Raw genomic sequence first — 23,943 nt, 5'->3', positions numbered from 1 at the left:
TTCCTCCTTTGTCCCAAAGCCCTCATTCCATCAGTTAAGTGGTAATGGAATGGTCCCTTCTGTCCATCAAAAGCATTCTGTCTTAAAACTTTTCTCTATCACTTGGCCCTTCGTGTCTTGAATTAGTTCATGCTTTGGAATCCCAGCTTCACCACTACTAACTGTGACTCTGAACAAGTCACTCAACCTCTCCCAGGAAATAAGAGTTGATATTTTGGCTGCTGCTGATCCCCTGAAACGAGCCTCTGTGCCCAGAAATCCTTCAGAATCCAAGTGAATAGAGAAGGCTCACTTGATATTCACATTTTATGAGACAGACATTTTAATGCTCTATACAAAACCAAAGCTACACGTCAAATAGCAGAACTAAAAGTTTAAAAATTAAATCACATGTATTTATACTTAAGAAATCACATTGACTAAAAAGAACACAATCATCCCTGAAATGGAACAGGCCTGGAGTTTCTGGATTGCTTCAGTCAGTTTCACTCTCAAGCTTCAGCGCATTCTCACCAAACACCTGCATCCTCACACAGCCCTGTTAGTCTTATGCAACCACCAGCTGGGACCCCGAGGTTCAGGAACAGCCACATCTGCAGGATGTTCAGGAGCAAGTTCTCTAAGAAGTCAGTTCACTGAAGTCCAGCGGGATGAGCTCTCAGGGTCTGCTGAGCCAAATCTCCTTTTATACAGATGACGCAACTGAGGTCCAGATACATCCAGAATTACGCCAAGAGTTAGAACACAATTAAAATTCATGTTCAGTCCACAGTTTGTTACTCTAAAAACACCAGTCTACATACAGGTTTTCTTTACAGTGGGAGGGGACCCAAGTTGCACCCTGAAGAATACATGGTATAGAGGAAGCACACCGCGAGAAAGAAGGGCGTTTCAGACAGAAAGGAGAGGTTGAACTATGACAACATATCCAAGAATGTTCATCCACAGTCAATGACTCACAAGCCCGATTCTGTGAGACAGGATTACTAAGGGGAGGGCAAATTACCAGGACAAACAGGCAGTATATGAGTAGTGTAGATTAAGCCTGACAGAAAAAGACTTCCAATATTCTCCTAGGGGATTTGGGGGTATATCTGGCAGGCAGTAGGGAGTCAAAGGATTAACAATGGGATGGGTTTTATAAAGAGATTTAGAGGAAACTCAGGTTAACTTCCAACTTGTTGAGTTAAAGCAACCATGAGACATCCACGTGTGTGGGGATGAGTAGCAAGTGGCTAGATACACACAGAAGTAATAGGTGAGGTCTGAGGGATGGATAGAATAATTAAAAGACAGGGATCAGTCATTCACTCAACGTTCACTGCATGGCCTCTCTGTGTCATAAGGCACAGACAGAAGCTGGGATGCAGCCATGATCGAGACACATGGCCTCTGCCTCTCAGAGCTTACCAATGAACTGAAGAGAGAGATTAAACAGCCACTAGACAGTCATTTCAATGCCACAGAAGAGAAGCAGAGGGTGTCTGAGCACTTAGAAGAAGCTGACCTAGCATGAGGGGCTGTGGAAAGCTTCCCTGTGCAAGTGATGCTTGAACCAAACTCTGAAGGATGGAAAGGACTTACCTATGTGGGGTGGAACAGAGGGTTCCAGGTGGAGAAAACAGCAGTTCAAAGGTATAAGACAGCAAGGAGGAAGTGGGGAAATGGGTGAAAGGTAAACACATGAAGGCTTCAAGGTCACAGAGACATCTAGGTAAGACCTGAGAATGGCTATGGAGTCAAAGAGGAGATCAGATGGGCTGCAGACAACAGTCTGGGGAAATAAGGTAAAACAGAGGACAAGACCACACACAAGCAATTCCTGACCAAGCCAGGAAAATGAGGCTTAACACCAGCACCAAACTGAGAGCAGAGAGGGTGGGGTGATAAAAACAGTACACAAATGGAGCCGGACATCCATGTTTTGATACAGTTCAGGAAAACAATTTTTTAGAAAACAGTGATCTTTAAAAAAAAAGCCAAATTATTTACAAGTATCAAGTAAACATAGTTAAATCTTAGAAAAATAATATTTATATGTATATATATACAAAACAAATTGGAGAAATGCCACCAGTGACAAGAATAATGCAAAATGGTAACCATTATACAACGCTACAAATGCTCACAGCTCCTTCCAAACTGAATTGTAAAGCAGTCCTTGTTTTTTCAATCTTCCTGATGTCAAAAGTATACAAATTTAGTTAAAGTTGACTCCATTACAAGTGATACTTTTATTGGTTCATTACGTAGATTAAATTCACGGTGCACCACTCTGTTATTCACCTGTAAGATAAAAGCACAAACTGTCCAAAAGAATGTAAAGCCCTCAGGCAAAAGCCTTTTAGCCCACAGAAGGAAAACAATACAAACACCACCCACATCCCACCAAGCTCTTGAAGGCAGCACTGCAGGACTGAAAGGGCACTGAAGCATGCACAAACCTGGAATCAAGTCAACTTGCCCCTGGGTAACATCAGGCAAGATATTAACCTTCTCTTAGCCTTGGTAACTCATGGTAAAATGAAAGAGTTGGATTATGTTATGTCCAAAGTAACCAATAGCTCTATTAATTCCAGGGTTGCTTCTACGCTCACCTACCATCTGCTGCCTCACTGAACTCTAAGTGCCTTTAATGCAAAGGTCATATCATGCTCATTTGTGGACCTTCTTGCCAGTGTCTACTCAGCAAGTGCTTTAGAGATGAATGGTGTTGGGACTTCCCTGGCGGTCCAGTGGTTAAGACTCCACACTTCCACAGCAGGGGGCGTGGGTTCGAGCCCTGGTCAGGGAACTAAGATCCCACAATGCAGCCAAAAAAAAAAAAAAGAGCGGTGTTCATACCATATGACCCAGCAATTCCACTCCTGAGTATACATCAGAAAAAAACAAAAACACAAATTTGAAAAGATACACGCACCCCAATGTTCATAGCAGCATTATTTACAATTGCCAAGGTATGGAAACAACCTAAGTGTCCATCAACAGATGAATGGATAAATAAGATGTAATATATATGTGTATATACACACACAAACACGTACACACAATGGAATACTACTCAGCCATAAAAACCAATGAAATTTTACCATTTGAGCAAATATCATATGCAGTCTGCCCTCCATAGACTTGGAGAGTATTATGCTAAGTGAAATAAGTCAGACAGAGAAAGACAAATACGGTATGATATCACGTATATTTGGAATCTAAAAAATACAAGGACTTCCTAGGTGGCACAGTGATTAAGAATCTGGCTCTCAATGCAGGGGACACGGGTTCGATCCCTGATCCAGGAAGATCCCACATGCCGAGGAGCAACTAAGCCCACGCGCCACAACTGTGGAGCCCTAAACCAAAGTCAGAGTTAATTTATGGCCTCCTAGCAACTCAATTCCGGAGTTAGCTCGACACCCGCCCCCAGAACAAGATTACCTATCTGCCTTGTGTCTGGAAATTCTTTTCCAATCCGCGATCGAGCCATGACATTTTTGGTGGCCTGTACAGGGACTCTCTCTCGGGGAGATGTCCTCCCCCACCTCTTTTCCTCATTCCTTAGGACTCTCTGTGAATAGGCAGGTGGCTGTGAAAGCAACGAAGGAACTCGGGTTGTTCCCCACAAATCTCTTCTCTATCCCGTCTTTCCTGGTACGTCTCGGGAGCCTCCTTCAGACTCACCTCTTGGCTGTATTCTCACGAACTGGAAGAAATTTGACCCTGACAATCTCAAAAAGAATAGGCTCATTTTCTTTTGTAACAAGCCTTGGCCCCAATATAAACTGGGGGACCAAGAACGATGGCCTCTTAATGGCACACTAAATTCTCCAACTTGATCTCTTTTGCCCAAAGCAAGGAAAGGACTCAGAGGCCCCATATGTCCAGACTTTTATGGCCCTGAATCAGAATCCGGGACTGAGGGACTCATGTTACATGACTTTCTAAGATTAAATTAAAATTAATTAGGTAAATAGATATGTTATTAACAGTAAGCTGGTACCAGACTGGAATTTGGTTCTCTCTCTGTTAAGAAAAAGTTTTCTTGGAATTCTGCATTTGATAACAGACTGTGTAAATTACCTTGCCTTTAAGTGATTTATATTTGTCTTTAAGATCTTTTGCTACCGTGGTTAAGTGAATAAGTAGTATTTCACAATGATCTATGAAGACTATGGCACGTGTAGATAAAGTTCATTCTGCTTCTACAAAAATTAACCCCTCATTTTCAGACTTTTGCCATCCTGATGTCCTTAAAGCATGGCAAAAGTCCACTCTTAAATCAGGGAATTCAAAATGGGTAAACAATGGCTGTAAATTTAACAGTCAGGGCTATGAGAAATCTAAGACGGCTGCTTGGATTTTCCTGGCTCCCTGGCAAATTTCATTTTTTTCATTTTGAAGGGTTAAAGCCTTTCCTGGCGGTAGGGCTGATGCCCTCACAATGAAAACTCACTTCCCAGATAGTTCCTTGCTGTTATGTTACACAAGATTTAATTGGGGTTATTAAAGGGACACTCCAAGTTTGTTTCTGAAGGCTAACTTTGTAATCAATCTTTGGATAAAGAGCAGATGCTCCATGATCTCCAATCAGGAGATTAACAACCAGGCTTCTAATTTAAAGAAACAATTAGACTATGTCGAGGACAACCAGCCTAGTAACACTAAGAAATATGCTAAATGCCTTATGAATAATGCCAATGTATACAATTTCCCTTAAAGATAAGAATTTATACAGAACAGACTAAGCCAGGCAACCTGGGGATATAATGGTCTGCACCTAATGAAAGTTCTTAAATTCTTACTTATGACCTTACTAATACTGCTAGCTATATTGTTACAGGGAAGGGCTAAATCGGACTCCATGAGATCTGTTTGTTTTACATTAACCTTTGTATTCTATTGCTTTTGTTATAAGTATAGAATGTTACTTTATAGCCGGAAATATGCAGGACAGCCCATTCTCAAACCTCTGACCTTTAAAGCTGCAGAACAGAGAATAACATTTGCCTTGTTGGAGGTTTACAGGAACACCATGAAAGGAACACCATGAACTGACCTACCTGGACAGCTGCAAGAACAAAAGATTCTGGTACTGGGAAGTCTGCAATAACCAATAACCCCCCCTCCCCTTTTAGTATAAAAGAAGCCTGAATTCTAACTCAGGCAAGAAGGTTTTTTGACAGACACGAGTCTGCCACCTTCTTGGTCTGCCAGTTTTCCAAGTAAAGTCGTATTCCTTGCCTCAACACCTCGTCTCCGATTCATTGGCCTGTCGTGCGGTGAGCAGAGCGAGCTTAGACTCGATAACAATATTATTTCTTTCTTTGCCTGTTTTACAAAACGGTTATTTCTTAGATTACCAAATGTGTGACTGAGCCTCCAATAAAATGATGCTACAGAGTCCCATAGGAGATCAATGGTCATAATGGTGTAACTCTAGATATGGGAAGAAGCAACAAGAGGGAATGTTTTCCTGGACCTTAAGAGACTAGACAGGTGTCCAGAGACTTCTGCTGCAAGAAAGGCCTAGTCCAGTAACAGCATATTGAGTGGCCTGTCAGCAAATTCTTCGCCAGACCTGGGAATGAGCATTCCTAGCACCGTGGGACAAATGGCCGTGAAATGCCCCCACAAACCATGGTCAGATTTATGGCCGTGAAGGGGTCCTGCCCGCTGGAAACTGGCACTTGCCGTCTGCCTCCGCAAAGATTTCAATCAGGAGCTGCTGCAGCTGCTCACCCTCAACATCCTCTTAAAGGAATTCAGGGTGGAGATCAGAAATAAGGAACCTGTGCTCTGGGAAAAAAAAACAAAAAAACTGGCAGAACAGGCCTCCAGATAGTTAGATACTTTCAGAAAAGGATGTTATGAGCCCCAATTCTCGCCTCTTCTCATAGCTAGAGAAACACTAAAATCATTAACAATGACAACAGCTTTGGTTTATGTGTTAATACCACATCAAAAGTTAAAACCTACTTGGACAAAACTAGACAACTGGCTATCTGGCTACAGGTCTCCTCAAAAGGCCATGTCTAGACTGGGATTCAGGCCTATTGTCTTGAGAGAAAAAAAAAAATTAAGAGCTATTTTGTCTATTAAAGTTCAGGTTGTCACTCCTCCAACTACTTTTAACTGGGTACACCTACATCAATCACACTAGGGTAACATATGACCATACCAAATGGCTCCACTCCCTTGGACATGATAACCCAAGCGCTGACTCCATCTGGACCAGGATCAAAAATTGTTACCAAACTTGGTTCTTACTCCTGCTTTGGCCTCTGGTTCCTTGGTTTTGTTGTTTGGCCCTGCATTATTAACACATTAGCTAAGTTCATTTCCTGACAGGTTCAAAAGGTTCAATTCCAGATGTTGTTACAAGGATACCAGCCAGCTGGCACCCTGACAACGCTGGAACAAGCTGCCTTCTCATTCCATAGGCTCTCATCTCCCTCTGTAAATACACCCTGACAGAGAGCAGGTATTGGGACCCGGGACCCCGCGACACCCCTGTCCAGCAGGAAGAAGCCAAGCATGGTCATCGCCCCTTTCCCCAATGACCTGGGTCCCATTGGCCCAAGAAGGGGATAGGTAGATAGTTATGAGCAGGGTGAAAAGGAGGCCAAAGATTTGGCCCATAAATAAAAAGAGGGAGGAATGTGGAGCGCTAAACCAAAGTCAGAGTTAATTTATGGCCTAGCAACTCAATTCTGGAGTTAGCTCGACCCCCCCACTCCACTCCCCAACAAGATTTGTATCCTAACTTAGGCTATACTTCTTGACTTAGGCTAGCTGACAACACGACCCCATATTAGGGAAGGTATTCGACATATAGGATCCTGGCCTATCACCTAATGACACCCTTTGCCTTATGGCACACTGACCAATCGATGACTGCCACTCTCCCAGCACGAATTTTCTTTGTCTAGGGGTTATAAAAATTGGCTGTGAGCCCACAAAGGGGTTGCCTCTCTCTGGTCTGCCAGGAAGTCGTCCTGCTGTCTTTGCAGCATCCCTTCTCTCTAATAAACTCTATTTTCCTATGTGCCTTGCGTCTGGAAGTTCTTTTCCAACCCACGCTTGAGCCACAACAACAGCTACTGAGCCTGCACTTTACAGCCCATGAGCATGACTACTGAGCCCATGTGCCGCAACTACTGAAGCCCATGGGCCTAGAGCCCATGCTCCACAACAAGAAGAAGCCACCATAATGAGAAGCCCACGCACCACAATGAAGAGCAGCCCCCGCTCACCGCAACTAGACAAAGCCCATGTGCAGCAATGAAGACCCAACATGGCCAATAAATAAATAAATAAATTTATAAAAAATAAATATAATAAAATAAGATAAAAAATACAACAAATTAGTGAATTAAAAAAAAAAAAAGAAGCAGGAACTTCCTTGGTGGTCCAGTGGATATGACTCTGCACTTCCACTGCAGGGGGCATGGGTTTGAGCTCTGGTCAGGGAACTAAGATCCCGCATGCCACAAGGAAGAGGAAAAAAAAAAGCAGATTCACAGATACAGAGAACAAACCAGTGGTTACCTATGGGGAGAGGGAAGTGGGGAGGGGGAATATGGGTTGGGGGGGGAAAGGGTTATTATAGGATTATATGAAAAATGTGTATGAAACTTTTGAAAATTGTAAAGTACTATAGAATTGAAAGAATCTTTTATTCGATACAAAAATAAATTGGCTTTCAATTTTAAAAAAATGAATGCTGTTCAATAAAGACTTCATGAACACCAGTCAGCAAAACAATTTTTCACTTAGCATTAACTAAAATGGATTTCTACTTAGAGTAGGTTAAATGTCTTTATTGCTACATTATTCTTGCAATGCTGACAAGAAACTATTTTCTTAAAGAGAGAAATTGAGCAATACAAGAGATTTGGGAATATGGTTGGAAGGACTGTCAAAATTGTATATACTCCTTCTGTTTAACTTTTTCTCCCCAAGAGCTTACCTTAAAATGAGGTGAAAAGGAGTGCTGAAAGCCGTTAAGCATCATATGTAAAGCATTAAACAATTTTTTGAAAGAAATAAAAATCGTTACCATAACTTGCGGAGATAAGGAGTAAGTAAAACTACATAATTGTGGTTAAGGCATGAGCTCTAGAAGCGCCCTGCCTGGGTTGGAGGCTGCCACTTCCTAGCTCTCCATCTGTAATAGGAGATGGGAATCCCAGTACCTGCCTGAAAGCTGCTGAAAGACTTAATGTATTCATATCTGTGAAGCGCAGGGAACAGTAACTGGCACAGAGTGAGCCCTGCAATAGCTGTTAGTATTGCTGTTACTGTACTCATTTACAGCCTCTTCTAATTAGCTCTCTGTAGGGATAACACTCCCAGGTTAAGAAGAAAATTACTCTTCAATCCTGACTTGATAAACCACTATCATCAGGCCCTCCTCCAAACTACAGTTTGTGTATAAATCAGCTGCAATTCTTGGCCACTCATTCATTCAGTGGACATGTACTGCTGGCTGCAAGCTGAGGAGACAAATGTGAGCTAGTGTCAGTCCTTGAAGAAGGTTTTGGGTTCTCCCCTCTCCCTAGGGGGAGGCTAAGTCAGGCTGGCAGGACCACAGAGCAGGCAGAACTTCAAAGCTCACCTAAAATCCAACTCACTCATGTACCAATCAATGAAGTGTCACTATCAGTTTCCCTCGGCACCTGGCTTAGCCGTGACTTCTGCCACAGTCCTCTAAACGCACCATCAGCCTGCTGTTTCCAAGCCACTTCTTAGCATCTCTCCTGCCTTCACAGCTTAAGTCAAGCTTCCTGTGAAAACATTCTCATCAAGTGCATTAGCTTTAGACTGAATGGAGCAGCACATGTTCACTTGGAATTTACGTACTTTGGTGAAGAAGTCAGCAATGTGCCACTTATTTCCATACTGTTTAAAGACTTCAGTCATTGCTTTGATCATCACAGAGCCGGTGCGGGGGTCCCGTAAAGCCACATGATCTACAAAGGAAAAAAGACATTTCATGCATTTTCCTCCTCTAACATGCAGCAACCTTGCTCTTTGACCCATAGTTAAAACCTAGAAAATGGCTTTGAATCGAGAATACAGGAACACTTATATTAAGACACAATTACATTCCTTGAAAAACTAAAAACAGAATTACCATATGACCCAGCAATCCCAGTACTGGGCATATACCCAGAGAAAAACATAATTCAAAAGAACACATGCACTCCAATGTTCATTGCAGCACTATTTACAATAGCCAGGTCATGGAAGCAACCTAAATGTCCATCAACAGATGAATGGATAAGGCAGGTGTGGTACATATATACAATGGAATATTACTCAGCCATAAAAAGGAATGAAATTGGGATATTTGTAGAGACATGGATGGACCCAGAGACTGTCATACAGAGTGAAGTAAACCAGAAAGAGAAAAGCAAATACGGTACGCTAACTCATATATATGGAATCTAAAAAAATGGTACTGATGAACCCAGTAACAAGGCAAGAATAAAGATGCAGTTGTAGAGAGAGGATCTGAGGACACGGGTGGGGGCGAAGGGGAAGCTGGGACAAAGTGAGAGAGTAGCACTGACATATATACACTACCAAATGTAAAATAGATAGCTAGTGGGAAGCTGCTGCATAACACAGGGAGATCAACTCATGATTGGTGATGATTTAGAGGGGTGGGATAGGGAGGATGGGAAGGAGTCAAGGGAGGGAGGGGATATGGGGATATCTGTTTAAATACAGCTGATTCACTTTGTTGTACAGCAGACACTGGCACAACAGTGTAAAGCAATTATACTCCAATAAAGAGCTTTAAAAAAAAATTCGGAAGGGACTTCCTAGGTGACACAGTGGATAAGAATCCGCCTGCCAATGCAGGGGACATGGGTTCGATCCCTGCCCCAGGGAGATACTACATGACGTGGAGCAACTAAGCCCGTGAGCCACAACTATTGAGTCCACGTGCTGCAACTACTGACGCTCATGTGCCTAGAACCCGTGCTCCATAACAAGAGAAGCCACTGTAATGAGAAGCCCGTACACTGCAACAAAGAGTAGCCCCCCACTCACCGCAACTAGAGAAAGCCTGTGTGCAACAATGAAGACCCAACGTAGTCAATAAATAAATAAACAAATAAATAAATTTATTTAAAAAAAATTTTTAATAAAAAAAAACCAAAAAAACAACTGGGATCATGAAAAAAAAAGAAATGGGTGACCCAAAAGATTCATTTTATCTCCTGTTCCAACTTTTCCACTTTGGGTACTTTAAATATCCCTCCAGCTGTAAAACTTAATTGTTGATTAAAGCAAATGTTTAATGCTATTCTGGGCTGATAGGAATGAATGGAAACCCCCAAGGCATGCCATTTCTCCAAAGGAGGAACTTGGGAGCAGAAAACGGGAAAACCAGAGTTGTGCTTGTGCCTAAGGGGAAATGTCAAGCCTGGAAGGTGTACCTGGGTAGCAGGAAGATGAATTTAAGATTCCTGCATTAACCACCTGACCCTGAAGAGCACTAAAGAGGTGCACGTGGGTGATAAATCTCTCTAAAGGAAAGAATGCCTGATTTATGCCCCCAGGACTACCACAGATTAAGATTCAACAAATGAGCTAAGAGTTCATACAGATGAAGAAACAAACCCTCATGAGCAACAGAAGTACAAGGTACAAAATATAAAACAACTGTACATGAAATGTTTAAAGAAATAAATGACGGAATCACAAGGAGGAACAAGCAAAGACGCTGTTAACATGATCACCTGGATTTGGGTGTACAGTGAATTCACCACCTAGAAATCTTCCTTAAATGAATTTCCAAAGGATATACTTCATGAAGAAAGAAAATGGTCTGAGATTCAAGACAGAATAGAGAACAAAGAAAATGGTACACATATGGGTAAATATAAACAAATATACACTGCATAAAATAGTTCAAAAATGTTCTATTATTTGTGAGGTTTTGAAAAAGGAATAGGCATTACCCAGCGCAGTGCTTGTCACCCTAGTACACACCAACCTATCTGATGAAAATGTGTTGGGTTAATGTCCTAATTTAGAAGAAAACAGGGTGGAAGGAGAAGGAGTGTAAGAATATATAAGGTTCTGCATGTCATCAGGGAATGAGAATAAGCTTTTTATTAATTTTAGACTAAGTACACCCACACATATAACATTTCACATGGAATCCTGAGAGGAGATGTGAAACGCATACCTTCCAAGTCAGGAGAGGAAGAAAAATATAATAACAAATTAAACTCAGAATCAATCAAAAACAAGAGCAATAAAACTAACAATATTGGATTTCCCTTGTGGTGCAGTGGTTAAGAATCTGCCTGCCAGTGCAGGGGGCATGGGTTCCATCCCTGGTCTGGGAAGATCCCACATGCTTCGAAACAACTAACCCCGTGCGCCATGACCATTGAGCCTGCACTCTGGAACTTGTGCTCCTCAGCAATAGAACCCACTGCACTGAGAAGCCCGCACACTGCAAAGAAGAGTAGCCCCTGCTTGCCACAACTAGAGAGAGCCTGCATGCAGCAACAAAGACCCAATGCAGCCAAATACATAAATAAATGAAAATATGACTGTTAGAGGAATAAACATATTAAAAAAAATAACAACATAATATTGTACACACCAACTATAGTTCAATTTCAAAAAAAAGCAATAAAAGAGGGGGAAGAAAGCAAATAAAAATAAATAGCACAAAATAAAATGGTTAAAAATGTAAATATATCAATAGTCACAATAAAGATAAATTGTCCTAATTCACCAGTAAAAAGGTTGATATCAGACTGGATTAAAAAACAAAATTCAGTTATACTGTTTAAAAGACCACCTAAAACATAAGGGCCCAGAAAGGCTAACAGAAAAAGGTCTGAAGGAGATATACCAGGCAAATATGGGTCAAAAGAATACTGGAGTATCTATACTAATATCAGAGAAAAACTAATACCAAAAAAAATCACTATTTGGGATAGTAGGTTCACTAAATGATTAAAATATTGATTTCACCACAAAGTGCAACAATTCTAAAATCATATGCCTCTACTAAAGTTGCCTCAAAATATATACAAAAAAAAACAAAAACAGATAGTAGAACTACAGAAGAAACTGATATATCCACCATGATAACATGATGTATTAACACATTATCTCAGTTATTGGCAGGTCAAGCAGACACGTTACTAAATATGTCTGCTTGACCTTTAGTAGAGACATAAAACATTGGAAAATGCAATTAAACTTAATTGATAGAAATATATGGAAACTTGTCCTCAAGAAGTGAACACATTCTTAAGCATATATAGAATATTTATAATAGATCGATAGCCATTAAAAAATTTACTACAGATCAAGACATAAATCAAGTCTCAACAGATTTCAAATTGGTATCACAGTCGATATTCTTTCTCACAAATAAACTAGACATCAATAACAAAAGGATAAAATTTAAAATCTCAATACCAGAAAAATTTAGAGGCAAATTTGTAAATAACTAATGGGTAAAAGAATAATGGAAATTTAAGAATTCTTAGAACTGGAGGATAAAAATGTTACACATTAAAATATAAAAGATACAGTGAAAGCAGTAATTAGAGGGGAATTATAGGTTTAAAAATGCTTATTTTTTTTTTAAGGTATAAAATAATGACCCAAGTACCTAAATGAAAAACTTGGGAAAATAAGAGTAGAATAAACCCTTAATAAATGGAGAAAAATGGAAATATGAGGCAAATGAATGAAATAAAAAACAAACACAATAGAGAGGATTAACAAAACTAAAAATGGGTTCTTAACTAAATAAAGTTAGTCATATGCACACTTCTGTAAAACCATCACAACCAAGATAATGAATCCAATCAGCCCCCTCCAAAGTCCCCGTGCCCCTCTGTACTCCTTCGTTCCCTCTCCACTCCCATCTCCAAACACCACTGATTTGCTGTCTTATAGATTAGTCTGCATTTTCTAGAACTTTATATGTATGGAACCACACAGTATCCGCTCTATTTTGTTTGGCTTTTTCAGGCAGCAGGATTATTTTGAGCTCCATCTATGCGGCAGCATGCATCAGGAGCTCACTTCTTTTTTTTTTTTTTTTTTTAATTTTATTTTTTTTTGGGGGGGTACACCAAGTTCAATCATCTGTTTTTATACACATATCCCCGTACTCCCTCCCTCCCTCGACTCCCCCAGGAGCTCACTTCTTTTATTGCTGAACAGTATTCCGTGTATGATACACCACGATTTGTTTACTCTTTCACCTGTTGATCTTTCGGGTTGCTTCCGGTCTTTGACTATTTCAAATAAGGCTGCTGTGAACATTCATGCACAAGTGTCTATCAGGACACGTGCTTTCATCTCTCTTGGGTGAATAAAGTCACATCTAACTCTAATGGGGACATTTTCATTTTACATCATTGTCCTCATTTTCCTTTGCTTCCATTTCTTCACTAACACTTTATCTTGAATTGCACATACATATATATATATATGTAAGCTATTTTAATCCTTTTTGAAGAAAGTCAAGACAAAAACAGCTAAATAAATGCCCTTGACTGCTTACTTCTTATCTTCTCTACATTTTCCTGTTTCCCTTTCACAACTGAATCAAGTTCACACCTTCAGCATACAAGATTCTTTTGGATTTTAACTTATTAGTATTAACAGTATTAGTAATAAGGATAATAATGTAATCAGCATAATATATTAGTAATGATATTCATTTCTTTTTTAACTTATTATGCCAGTTATTATAAGCACAACACCTGCATTACATAATTTAATTTACATAACACCCCAATGACACAAGTATATTTCGTCACTCTCATTTTGCATAAAGAAACTGACATATCTAGAGGCTAAGAAATAATGAAGGTCTCAAAAACAGCAGGTGGCAGAGCTGGCTTTGGACCAAGATCTTTTCCACACGAGAGCCAATGATCTTATTTACTATGCGATACTTTGCTAACAGGGTGGTGTCTTCCTGGAAGAGATGAACAGTCAGATGCAAACCTGCCATCTCTGAAAGTGAAACCGTTGGAGATGGATGGGTTAATGAAAATTTCTCCTTATGTACATCAATCTGTATAGCACCGATAATTTTTTTAAAAAAGATTTTGGGAATTCCCTGGCAATCCAGTGGTTAGGGGTCAATGCTCTCACTGCCAAGGACCCAGGTTCAATCCCTGGTTGGGGAACTAAGATCCCACAAGCAGCGCAGTGCAGCCAGCAGGGAAGATTTTCACAATCCTTAGGAATAACCTAAACCTTCTGGACAACTGTGTATCTCACTGTCATCAAGCCTCACTGTCTTACCTGCCTGGGTGGGATAGATGATGAAATAATCACTGAATGTAGGCAGCCTCCTCTTCTCTGATCCGTCATCCGAGTCCATGGGTTCATCATCCGTTTCAACACCACTGTCTATTCTTTCTATTTTTTGAGGAATGAAAACAATAATACAACACTGACAGCAATAACCTTTAATAAAAATCACAACAAGCTGGTATCTCCGTAAGAGAGAGAAATATCCACCAAAGTTACATAAATCAGATACTAGTCCCACAAGCCACCTGGAATCACATGAATGGTGGGACATTCCCTGGAAATTGCCCACCTCCTTCCCAGAATTTGAGGTTCCCTGACCCACCTCATGAATTTAATGACTTAGACCCTTCCTCAACCTAAATTAACTATCCTATCCCAGGTAAGCTTTCCCTCCATCCTTTCCTCCCAGCTCAAAGTCCCTAGTATACTACATGACGAAAGTTACATCAGCTAAGAGTCCTCTAATCTAAAATAAACTTTTTAAACTCACTTTTCTTTCCTCAATCATTAATATAAGAATTTCCTAGAAACAGAACTATTATGAAGAAGTCTGCACTCACCTCCTCTGCAGGCCTGGATTATAAAGATTTTTGGTTTCTCTTGTAGTGCTGGACAATTTTTATTGTTAAACATTTCAAAAATGCCTTCCAGACTGACTTTTTCACCATCTTTCATTTTGATAAAGCCTTCTTCTCCGTGGGACATAAGAGTAACAAGGCAACAGCCAATGTCATCTTTAATTTCATTTAGTCCATCACGAAATGATGTTATTTTTCCAAGTAACTCCTATGCAATAAGAAAACATATTAAAAAGAACTGGAAGTAGGAAAAACCAGAAATCCCAGAGATGGCAATCTTTACAAGGTGATCCAATGAGCTGGCAAATATGAAAATACCTACATGTCTAACAGAGTCAGTATAACTTGTCACTTCCCTTTTGGTTGCTTTCAGAATTCATATGATTTCTTCTTGTACCACTGGTGCTTCTTATTTGACAAAATTAGGGCCTTTCTGATTCTCTACCACAAAATACAACAGAATTATAGCTCCCCAAAGGCTTAATGTATTTCACTGCTATATTATTAACTTATTTGAATGTATAAAATTATTTTATAAAATTAATACCCTCAATAAGCTAGAAATGGAAGGGAATGGAGGAGTCTACCCAATCACATCCACTTGCCAAAATTTATCAGGAGATGCCACAAGAATCAGTCCTGCTAAGAAGAGAAGCAAGACAGGAATGGCTGCTCTCACTAGCCTCATACATGTTGTAACAAAGATCCTAGCCATTTCAATAAAGCAAAAAATTAAATGAAGTTTTTTTTTTTAATGAAGTTTAAATATTGGAAACAAACTCATTACTTACAGATAATGTGACTATCTAGAAATATAATCAACTAAAAACTACTAGAACTAGAGATCAGCAAGTTGACCAGATAAAAAATTAATTTATGAAGATCTATAACTTCCCAGTTACCCAGGAATAATCATTTAAACCACATAATGGAAAAGGAATCCATTCATGGTCATAACAAAAGTAAAACAATACCTAGGAATAAACCTAACAAGAAATGCACATTACCTAAGTGAAGAAAATTATTAAAAAAAAAAAACTTGAGTGAAGAGGCAAAATAAACTATGACATGCCGATGTTTCTGATTGAGATGACTCAATACTATTAATTTGCCAATTAACTCCAAACTAATCTCAATTCAATGTCATGTCAGTCAAAATCTCAAAGGATTTCAGCAAAACTTAACCAGATGGTTCTCAAGGTCAGAGAGAACAGATGCTCAGGAATAGCAAAGAACATTCATAAGTTTAAATAAATAAATAAATAAATAAAAAAGAAAAAAAATGTAAATAAAAAAGAAATCAAAAAAGTAAATAAAAAAGAAATTAAAAAATGTAAATAAAAAAGAAATCAAAAAAATGTAAATAAAAAAAGTAAAAAAACAAAAAACAGTGAATGGGGGGATAGGTCCTATCGACATCCAAATGTACTGTGAAATCATGGTGAACAAAATACTGATATACCAGCATAAGTATAAACAAATACATGAATAGACTATTTTAGAATCCAGAAATCTATCCAAATATATATACACAGGGATTTAGTTTATGATAAGAATGGAATTTCAAATATGTGGGGAAAGGCTGTATCATCAACAAATGAGATATCTGGCTTGGAAGTAAAGTTGGACCTCCCACCGCACTGTTACAAAAAATAAAATTCCAGTGAGTAGAAGACTAACAAACTCTAAAAATATTACAGAAAAATAATTAAAAAAATTTTTAAGTTGGGAAATCATGGAGTTTAACCACGACATAAAAACTAAGAAGCCGACAAACAGAAAGACTGACACATTTACTCACAGAAACTAAGACTTCCAGGGGAGTTCCCTGGTGGTCTAGTGGTTAGGATTCCGTGCTTTCACTGCCACGGCCTGGGTTTCTATCCCTGGTCAGGGAACTGAGATCCCTGCAAGCCGTGCGGTGCAGTAAAAATAAATTATTAAATAAATAAATAAGACTTCCATATGACTTAAGAGAACAAAAAATCAAAAAGCAAGTAACAAAGCAGGAGAAAAATATTTACACTCTATTTTGTCTAAAATTCAGGAGAAAGAACTACAGAATAAGAAAAAGAAAATCCAGGGGATTTCCCTGGTAGTCAAGTGATTAGGGACTCTGCGCTCTCACTGCCAGGCCTGGGTTCAATACCTCATCCATCTGGGAACTAAGATCCTGCAAGCCACATGGTAGGCGCAGCCAAAAAAAAAAAAAAAAAAAGAGAGAGAGAGAGAGAGAGGGAGAAAGAGAAAATCCAGTAAGAAAAAGGGTAAACAGGTAATTCAGGTAATTCACAGAAGGAAAAAAAATGGCCAAAAGATGTTCAACCAAACTAATGATCAGGAAAATAAAACAGTGAAATAATTTTACCAGTAAGATCACTAAATATTTACAAATCAATGTTGACAGGATGTAGAGAAAGAGGCCATTTCTGGACCTTTAGGAGGATAAACCAGAAGAACATTGGCAATTATCTGTCATCTGAATGGAAAGGGATGGATTAAAAAAATCACATAATATTGGAAGAGATTCTGGTACAATCCTTGAAAAACATGAAGGAGTCTGCTTTTAGCTTTGAAATAATAAAATCAAAATTTATTGAGCACTTACTGTAGGCCAGCTACTATTCTGAGAACTTTAACATAAAGCAGCTCATTTCATCCTCACCACAGCCCTACAAGTTAAGTTACTGTCACCCCCAGCCCCCATTTTAGAGATAAGAAAGTCGTCCATTAATTTAAGGCAGAATTTCTAGAACTATTGCACTATAATTTTGTGTCGGGTAATCTTTGCCTTGGGGCTGTCCTGTGTACTGTAGGGTGTTCAGTAGCACCCCTGGCTCTACCGTGGCATCTACACTAGATAGCACCCTCTAGTTGTGACAACCAAAAACGTCTCCAGACAAAAATCACCCTCAGTTGAGAACCAGGTTTAAGGTACAACCAGTAAGAAACAAGATTCCACCTTTGTCAGTGTGTGCTGCTTTCACAGCCCTTCTGCTATACTTGCTATTCGCTAGCAGTGCCTCCTGGGGTCTGTGAAGGACTTTTCGGTTATTATCCCAAAACATGGGCACGGTTAGGCCAGGACTCAGCTGGGATCACAGAGTCAAAATGGAGTTCCCACCCACCACCACCACTCTCCCACCTCATTTTCTTCTGTGTCATCTAGTTAAATTACAATGCAGTTCTGCCCAGGGCTCTCAGCAACTCCTCTCCCCACCCCTCCCATGGTTCCAGGTGAGTCACACCAGGACCTTCCAAAGCCCCCAGGCTCTAATGCTGCTGGGATCCCTCTGGCCTGGCTTCTTGCTGACCTCTCAAAGGTCTTCCTGTTCCCAAATGCTCTGGACCTTGCCTACTCTGGACTCACAGCTTGTCCTTGGGCCTCCCTGGCCATCTTGCTTTTTTTTTACACCTTCTTGGATTCCCTTCCCTCTTCAATTGCAGGGACTCAAGGGGTTCCTGCTTGACTAGAAGGGAAGCTGGAGTATCACACACTTAACATGACAAAAGTATCTGTATCCAACAGGTAAAACTGGGTAAGAATTTCATCAGGACATACACGTCCATTGCTCGGCAGGCCCTGGTTCTAACCAAATAATAAAACCCAGTGTTTTTAAAAAGGAAAGAAAATTATAATAGCCAAGCTACGGTTTTCTTTTTTTTTTGGCTGTGTAGCGCGGCATGTGGGATCTTTGTTTCTTCATTGAACCCGCACCCCCTGCAGTGGAAGCATGGAGTCTTAACCACTGGACCAGCAGGGAAGTCCCAAGCTACAAATTTTCATTTTGGTTTTTCACTTGGTACCATTTTGTCGGGATCGATGCACAACGTATTTTCGAAATGGCACTGGCCAAGCCAGTCCTCCATCAGCAGGACATCCTGGTGAGCACCTGGCCTGTTCCTCTTCACACACATGAGGAAGGCTTTCCGCCTGCCACTCAGGTCATAATGATCCTGTTTTCAAGAAAAGCCAAGAAACGATGTTCAAACCAAACCAAACTCAGAAATCCAAATATGCCTCATATGTGAAATGAGTTTCTTCTGGGGTTAATGATGAGGTTTCCCAGCTCAGAGCCGGGGCACAACACTTGATTTCCTCTCTCTTCATGACTTGATTTATAATTCTTTCAAATACCTTTCTCAAACTAGGACGAACAGGCCAATCCCATTTTTAAATTCGTATACATAGCCATAACTACCTGTTTAAGGAAAATGGTAAACGACAACATAGGGCTGCAGTTGTCAAAATCCAGAATGTGGGACATTCTACAGGACAAGTAACCTGGTTTCATCAACAAATGAGAAAAGCGGTTAAAGCAAGAGGTATCATAAATTAAGCATCTTAAGAGAAAAACCGTCAAATGTAATTGTGTACACCTTGTTTGAGTCAGACCCTGACTCAAATGACCCAACTGTAAAAGGCACAGAAAGCAGCCAAGGACATCTGAAGGCTAACTGCATCTCTGCCAAGATTAAGCAATTTGTTTCTAGGTAGAATAATGGTATTGTGGCTATGTTTGGGAAAAGCCTTTCTCAGAAATACATACACAAGTATTGTATGTATGAAAGGAATATGACATCTGGGGGATTTGCTTTAAAATAAATGGGGGGTGGGGGAGCAGATGAAACAAGATTGGCCACATGGCTAAGTGTTGAAGCAGGGCAATAAGAAGGTTGGGCTAGAGTCTGGAGATTCATTTTTCTCTCCTCTCTGCTTTAGCTTATGTTTTGAATGGCCATAATAAAACAAACAAGCAAAAAAAAAAGCCAGAAGCCAGCAATTTATGTAGTTGCACAAGGCCACACAGCCTGCAATGCCTTGATCTGTTAAACAGAGATGCTAACAGCGCTTACCTTATTTGGTCAATGCATGCAAAGCGGTTTTAACTGGCTAATGTTTTGCTTTTTCTATTTATAACAGAAAGCAGGGAGATCTGACTACTTGAGACAACTACACAGATACCCGCCTTCAACCCAAAAATGTTCAAATGGTGACTAAATATGATCTTAATTGACTAACGTGTAGTGTTGGAGTAAGAGTCCAAATACTTACCAATTCACCCTCCACACAGTCATAGCTTCTCTTTGGAATCTTTCGTGGAATCACTGAATAAATTTTCATGAAATGACAAAACAGAAAAGAGAGTTTTTTTTTCCATCTTTCTCTTTTTAATCATAATCTGCTGTCGCTCCTGTTAACAGGAAGCACCTTCCAAGCAAATCAGTTGCCGCTTATGTTTTGGGGCCCAGCAGGCTTCAATCTCGATTTAGAACAGGTTTTTAGGATTATGAAAACTCTCTCCCAAACTCATGAGGCTGGACACTGAACAGAACTTCCTTAGGCCCCAGCCAGGGTCAGGGAGAGCCAGGCCAGAGATGAAAAGGATAAGCACCAATGACTGTTACTGAACATGTGCCTCCAAAAAACGAGATCAAGACATCAGTAACGAGAAAAATGAAGTTGAAGGAACTAGACCCTATTTAATTTTTTAATTAAACTCTTAGCATTCAATTCAAATATTTTTTGGGTGCCTACAGTGTGTAGTCACGATACTGTGTAGCTTGGTTGATTCTAAAAAACAAAACAAAAAACCCCATTTTACCAACCGCAAGGCTCACAGTCTAAAGAGGTGAGAACAAAAGTGTGATATATTAGCAACGAAGCCTGGAGAGACACTATGACTAGTGCTGTACAGATGCAGTCAAGGGAGAATCAAAGGTTTCATAGAGCCAGTATCCTGCCTACAGGCCATGTTTTCTGGTCGTTTGCAGTTGTGGTCCATTACAAATCTAAAAGTCAGCAAAGCAACATACCTCAAAACTCAGCTGGATCATAAGCAGGTGAGGGCGGAGACCAGCACCGGTATGTGTTAGCGTCCACCTCAATGCACCCAGTAAAAGTGCTGCTTTCTTTCTCTCTCTCTCTCTCGTTCTTTCTCTCTCTCTCGTTCTCTCTCTCTCTCGTTCTTTCTCTCTCTCTCGTTCTCTCTTTCTCTACATACCACACAAACTCGCTCACATATTAAACACACACACATTTATTAAATTTAAGATGGGAAACCCTAACCTCTCCCAACGTGTTACATTTTTTGATCCTAAGCCACATCTTCCCAGATTTATGGCAAATGTTCTAATGATGGATTGCAACACTGGCTTTCTCACTGCATCACCTAAACGCCTCCCCCATCATAATCACTTGGGGGTAAATGTTAAAAATGCACCTCAGGCCTGCTGAGTCAATCTGATTTCTCAACCCACCCCAGTATGAACTGGTAGACCCTGATGCCTACTCTTGGACCGGTCTCTTGGACTGCGTGCCTGGGAACCGTCTGTCTCCTGCGCGCTTCCCCCCGGGCTCCCCCCCGGGCTCCCAGCTCCCGCCGCGCGTTCCCTCGGTCCCCGAGCGCCCGCATCCTCCTTGCTCCGCTTCCCCCACCCCCACCCCACTGAAGCTCCATCCTCCGCCGCTCACCTGCGCCCCAGGCCTAACCCGGCCCTCACCTAGGACCCTCCCCCTCCCGCCAGTCCCCTCCTCCCCACAGCAGCACCCCCCCCCGCCCCCCAGCCCGGAAATCCCCGGGCGGCGGAACCCAACCTCGCGGTCCCCCAGCACCCCCTCGGGTCCCCTCAACCCCGGGATCCCCGCGCGCTCACCCGGGCCGTCGGCGGCGGCGCTCTGCCAGCGCGGCAGCAGGTCGGCGCGCGGCAGCCGCTCCAGCACCTGGACGAGGACGCGCTTGGCGGTGGCCGGCGGGTAGTAGTGCTTGGCGAGGAGCCGGGCCAGCCCCGACGGGCTGCGGCCCTCCAGTTCCAACTTCACCTGGCTCAGGGGCGGCTCCACCTTCTTGAGGTGGTCGCGGAAGCTGCGCAGCTCCTGCGGGGACAGCAGGTCCAGGGTCTCCCGCAAGCGACTCTGCATCTCCTCCATGGCCAGCGAGAGCTTCGGAGGCGCCCGCGGACCGTCGGACCCCGAGCGCCGGCCGATTCCCGGGCTCCCCTCAACTGTCACCCAATGATGCTGAAGCGACCGGGCGGGAGGGACCAATCTGCGCCCTTCGCGCCGCACACGCCTCCCGCTTCTCCTCTTTGTTTTGCAAGCTGGAGGCGTTTCCGCTGGTCCTGCGAAGCCGGGAGAGCTGGGGGCCGGGGGCCTGGAAGCTCCCGCCTTCTCTCCTCTCCGGCCCCAGCCCCGCCCCGAGCCCCGCCCCGCACCCGAGCGGCCCGGCTCCGCCCACAGGAGCTCCTGCTTAACCCTTGGGGCCTCGGTTGACAGAGCTGAGGGCTGCCCGCTCTGCAGGGCTCCTCCGAGGTTCTCTGCCTTGGCAGCGCGTTAGGATCACCAGGGGGGCTTTTGAAACTACTCATGCCCAGGCCACAACCTAAGCTGATTACGTTAGAACCTCTGGGTGGCCGACCCAGGCAACAGTGGTTTTTAAAGCTCCCCAGATGATGCCAAGGTGCAGCCAAGTCTGAGAACCACTGGTCTTAGAGCATTTATCAGCCACCTAAGCCAGCAGTTCCCAAGGAGCAGGGAAGAACTTGGAAGGTGAAAGAACACCTACAGATTATGGCACGGAGCCAGCTTTTTTAGAGGACGTGGTGACAAAAGCTGATATTTGAATATCTGAAGGCAGCAACAAGTTGGAAATGCACACTGCTCAGCCTGGGGCCGTGGGAGCACTGCCTTGGCGAGCAGATGTCAGCTTTGCAACCCTCCAGAGTCCTATTGCTAGGCTCCCCGATTTGATCGGGTCCTCAGGAAGTGATGACTCATTTTAACCGTGGTTTGCCTCGAAATTACTTACCCTTTCGAACAGCTGGTGAGAGAATCTCAGGACTTGTTTGAATCCTGATTCAAATATACCAACTGTAAACAATCATTTTTGAGACAATCAGGGAAACATGAACATAGGCTAGGTATTGGATGATAAGCAAAAAACAATATTAACTTTTTTCAGGTGGGATAATAACGTTGTAGTTACCTAAGAAAAATGTCCATAATTTTTAGAGATGCATATTGAAATGTGGAAGGGTGAAATGGTGTGATGTCTGGTATCTTCTTTTAAAAGCTTCATTTAAGAAAAGAAAAAAGGAGGTGGGGGAGGGGAAAGACAAGCGAAAATGGCTAAATCCTGACAATTGTTCCGTTTGAGTGATGTGAGTGAAGGGGCAATGTACCATTTACTCTACTCTTGTGATGGTTTGAGATATTTCATAATATACTCTTGGAAATTGAGTATAACGCAGCTTGAAAGCTTTGCTTCTGTCAGTTTTGCCTCCTGCCTTACTAGGCCTTATCTCTAGCAGCCAGATGACTGTTCACTCCCATGAAGCTCTGCCCCTAAATAATTTGCTTTAAGTCTAAGGCAGCCAAGAACGAATCAACTTAAAAAAAAAAAAAATGGGGCACTGGGCAGTGTTTCCAAAGCCAGATGAAGCTCACTAGCCACTTCCTTTCTGAACTTTAATACTTGTGGGGAAAAAAAAAAAAAAAAACAAACAACTCGTGGGAGACTGTGGGAGAGGATAAAACAAATTCTTGGGGCCTGGGATATGCAGACCCCAAGGCCACTTGCCTCTGGAATCAGAGTTCCTAAAGGCAAATTTCAGTTTTACTCCATGTTTAGAGAAAATGAAATGATTTCGACAAATTTTAAGATGATCTGCCCCCAAAAGAACAAATGAGGAGCAGGAAGGGGACTCTGGTGGCTGAAATTCACCAGCTGTGTATAAGGCAAGCAAATCTACACTGGGATGAAGCCTGCACCTCTGTGCCTTCTCTCTGCTTCTCCCCTCCCAGGGGCTCCTGGTAGGGCCCCACTGGCATTAGGCTCCCAGAGCCCAAGATGAGGGTCAAGGGAGTCTGATGAGGCCAAGAAACCTGAACGTCCTACTTCAGAGGCTAAGTCCTTAGGCGGCAGGCACTCCATCCATCATCTGTGTTAAACTGTCTGCCCTGCATTCCTGCCGCACACCATTTCCAGCCCTAAGTGCTCCCCTGCTTTCCCCAGCACATGGCCTCACACACATAGGGTACCAAGCA

General features: G+C 41.9%; 1 protein-coding gene across 1 annotated transcript; it reads right to left on the bottom strand.

Annotated features, from left to right (window-relative positions):
• Window positions 1-219: 219 nt before the first annotated feature.
• Window positions 220-23,727, bottom strand: LOC130834440 (caspase-14-like). The gene is made up of 8 exons (XM_057704609.1): window positions 23,668-23,727; window positions 21,555-21,918; window positions 19,954-20,006; window positions 18,705-18,854; window positions 14,880-15,105; window positions 14,308-14,424; window positions 8,857-8,966; window positions 220-2,286 (listed from the first exon to the last, which is right to left on the bottom strand). The coding sequence occupies exons 1-8, from the start codon at window positions 23,725-23,727 to the stop codon at window positions 2,185-2,187; spliced, it is 1,182 nt and encodes a 393-aa protein (XP_057560592.1). The 3' UTR covers window positions 220-2,184.
• Between the last annotated feature and the right edge of the window lie 216 nt (window positions 23,728-23,943).

This window comes from Hippopotamus amphibius, chromosome 13, assembly GCF_030028045.1.
Source record: "Hippopotamus amphibius kiboko isolate mHipAmp2 chromosome 13, mHipAmp2.hap2, whole genome shotgun sequence".
Lineage (NCBI taxonomy): Eukaryota > Metazoa > Chordata > Mammalia > Artiodactyla > Hippopotamidae > Hippopotamus > Hippopotamus amphibius.
The sequence above is the reverse complement of the archived record's forward strand: the minus strand, read 5'-3'. Positions and strand labels throughout refer to the sequence as shown.

Bases quoted from the DNA above. Each gene is read 5' to 3' on its own strand.
- LOC130834440 (XM_057704609.1), bottom strand. From the start codon at position 23,727: ATGCCAGTGGGGCCCTACCAGGAGCCCCTGGGAGGGGAGAAGCAGAGA. The intron at 15,106-18,704 runs GTACCAAGTGAA...CTTATTGCATAG, and splicing joins GCATCGATCCCGACAAAATG to GAGTTACTTGGAAAAATAAC. The intron at 2,287-8,856 runs GTACGTAAATTC...TTTATCTTACAG, and splicing joins TTGCTGACTTCTTCACCAAA to GTGAATAACAGAGTGGTGCA.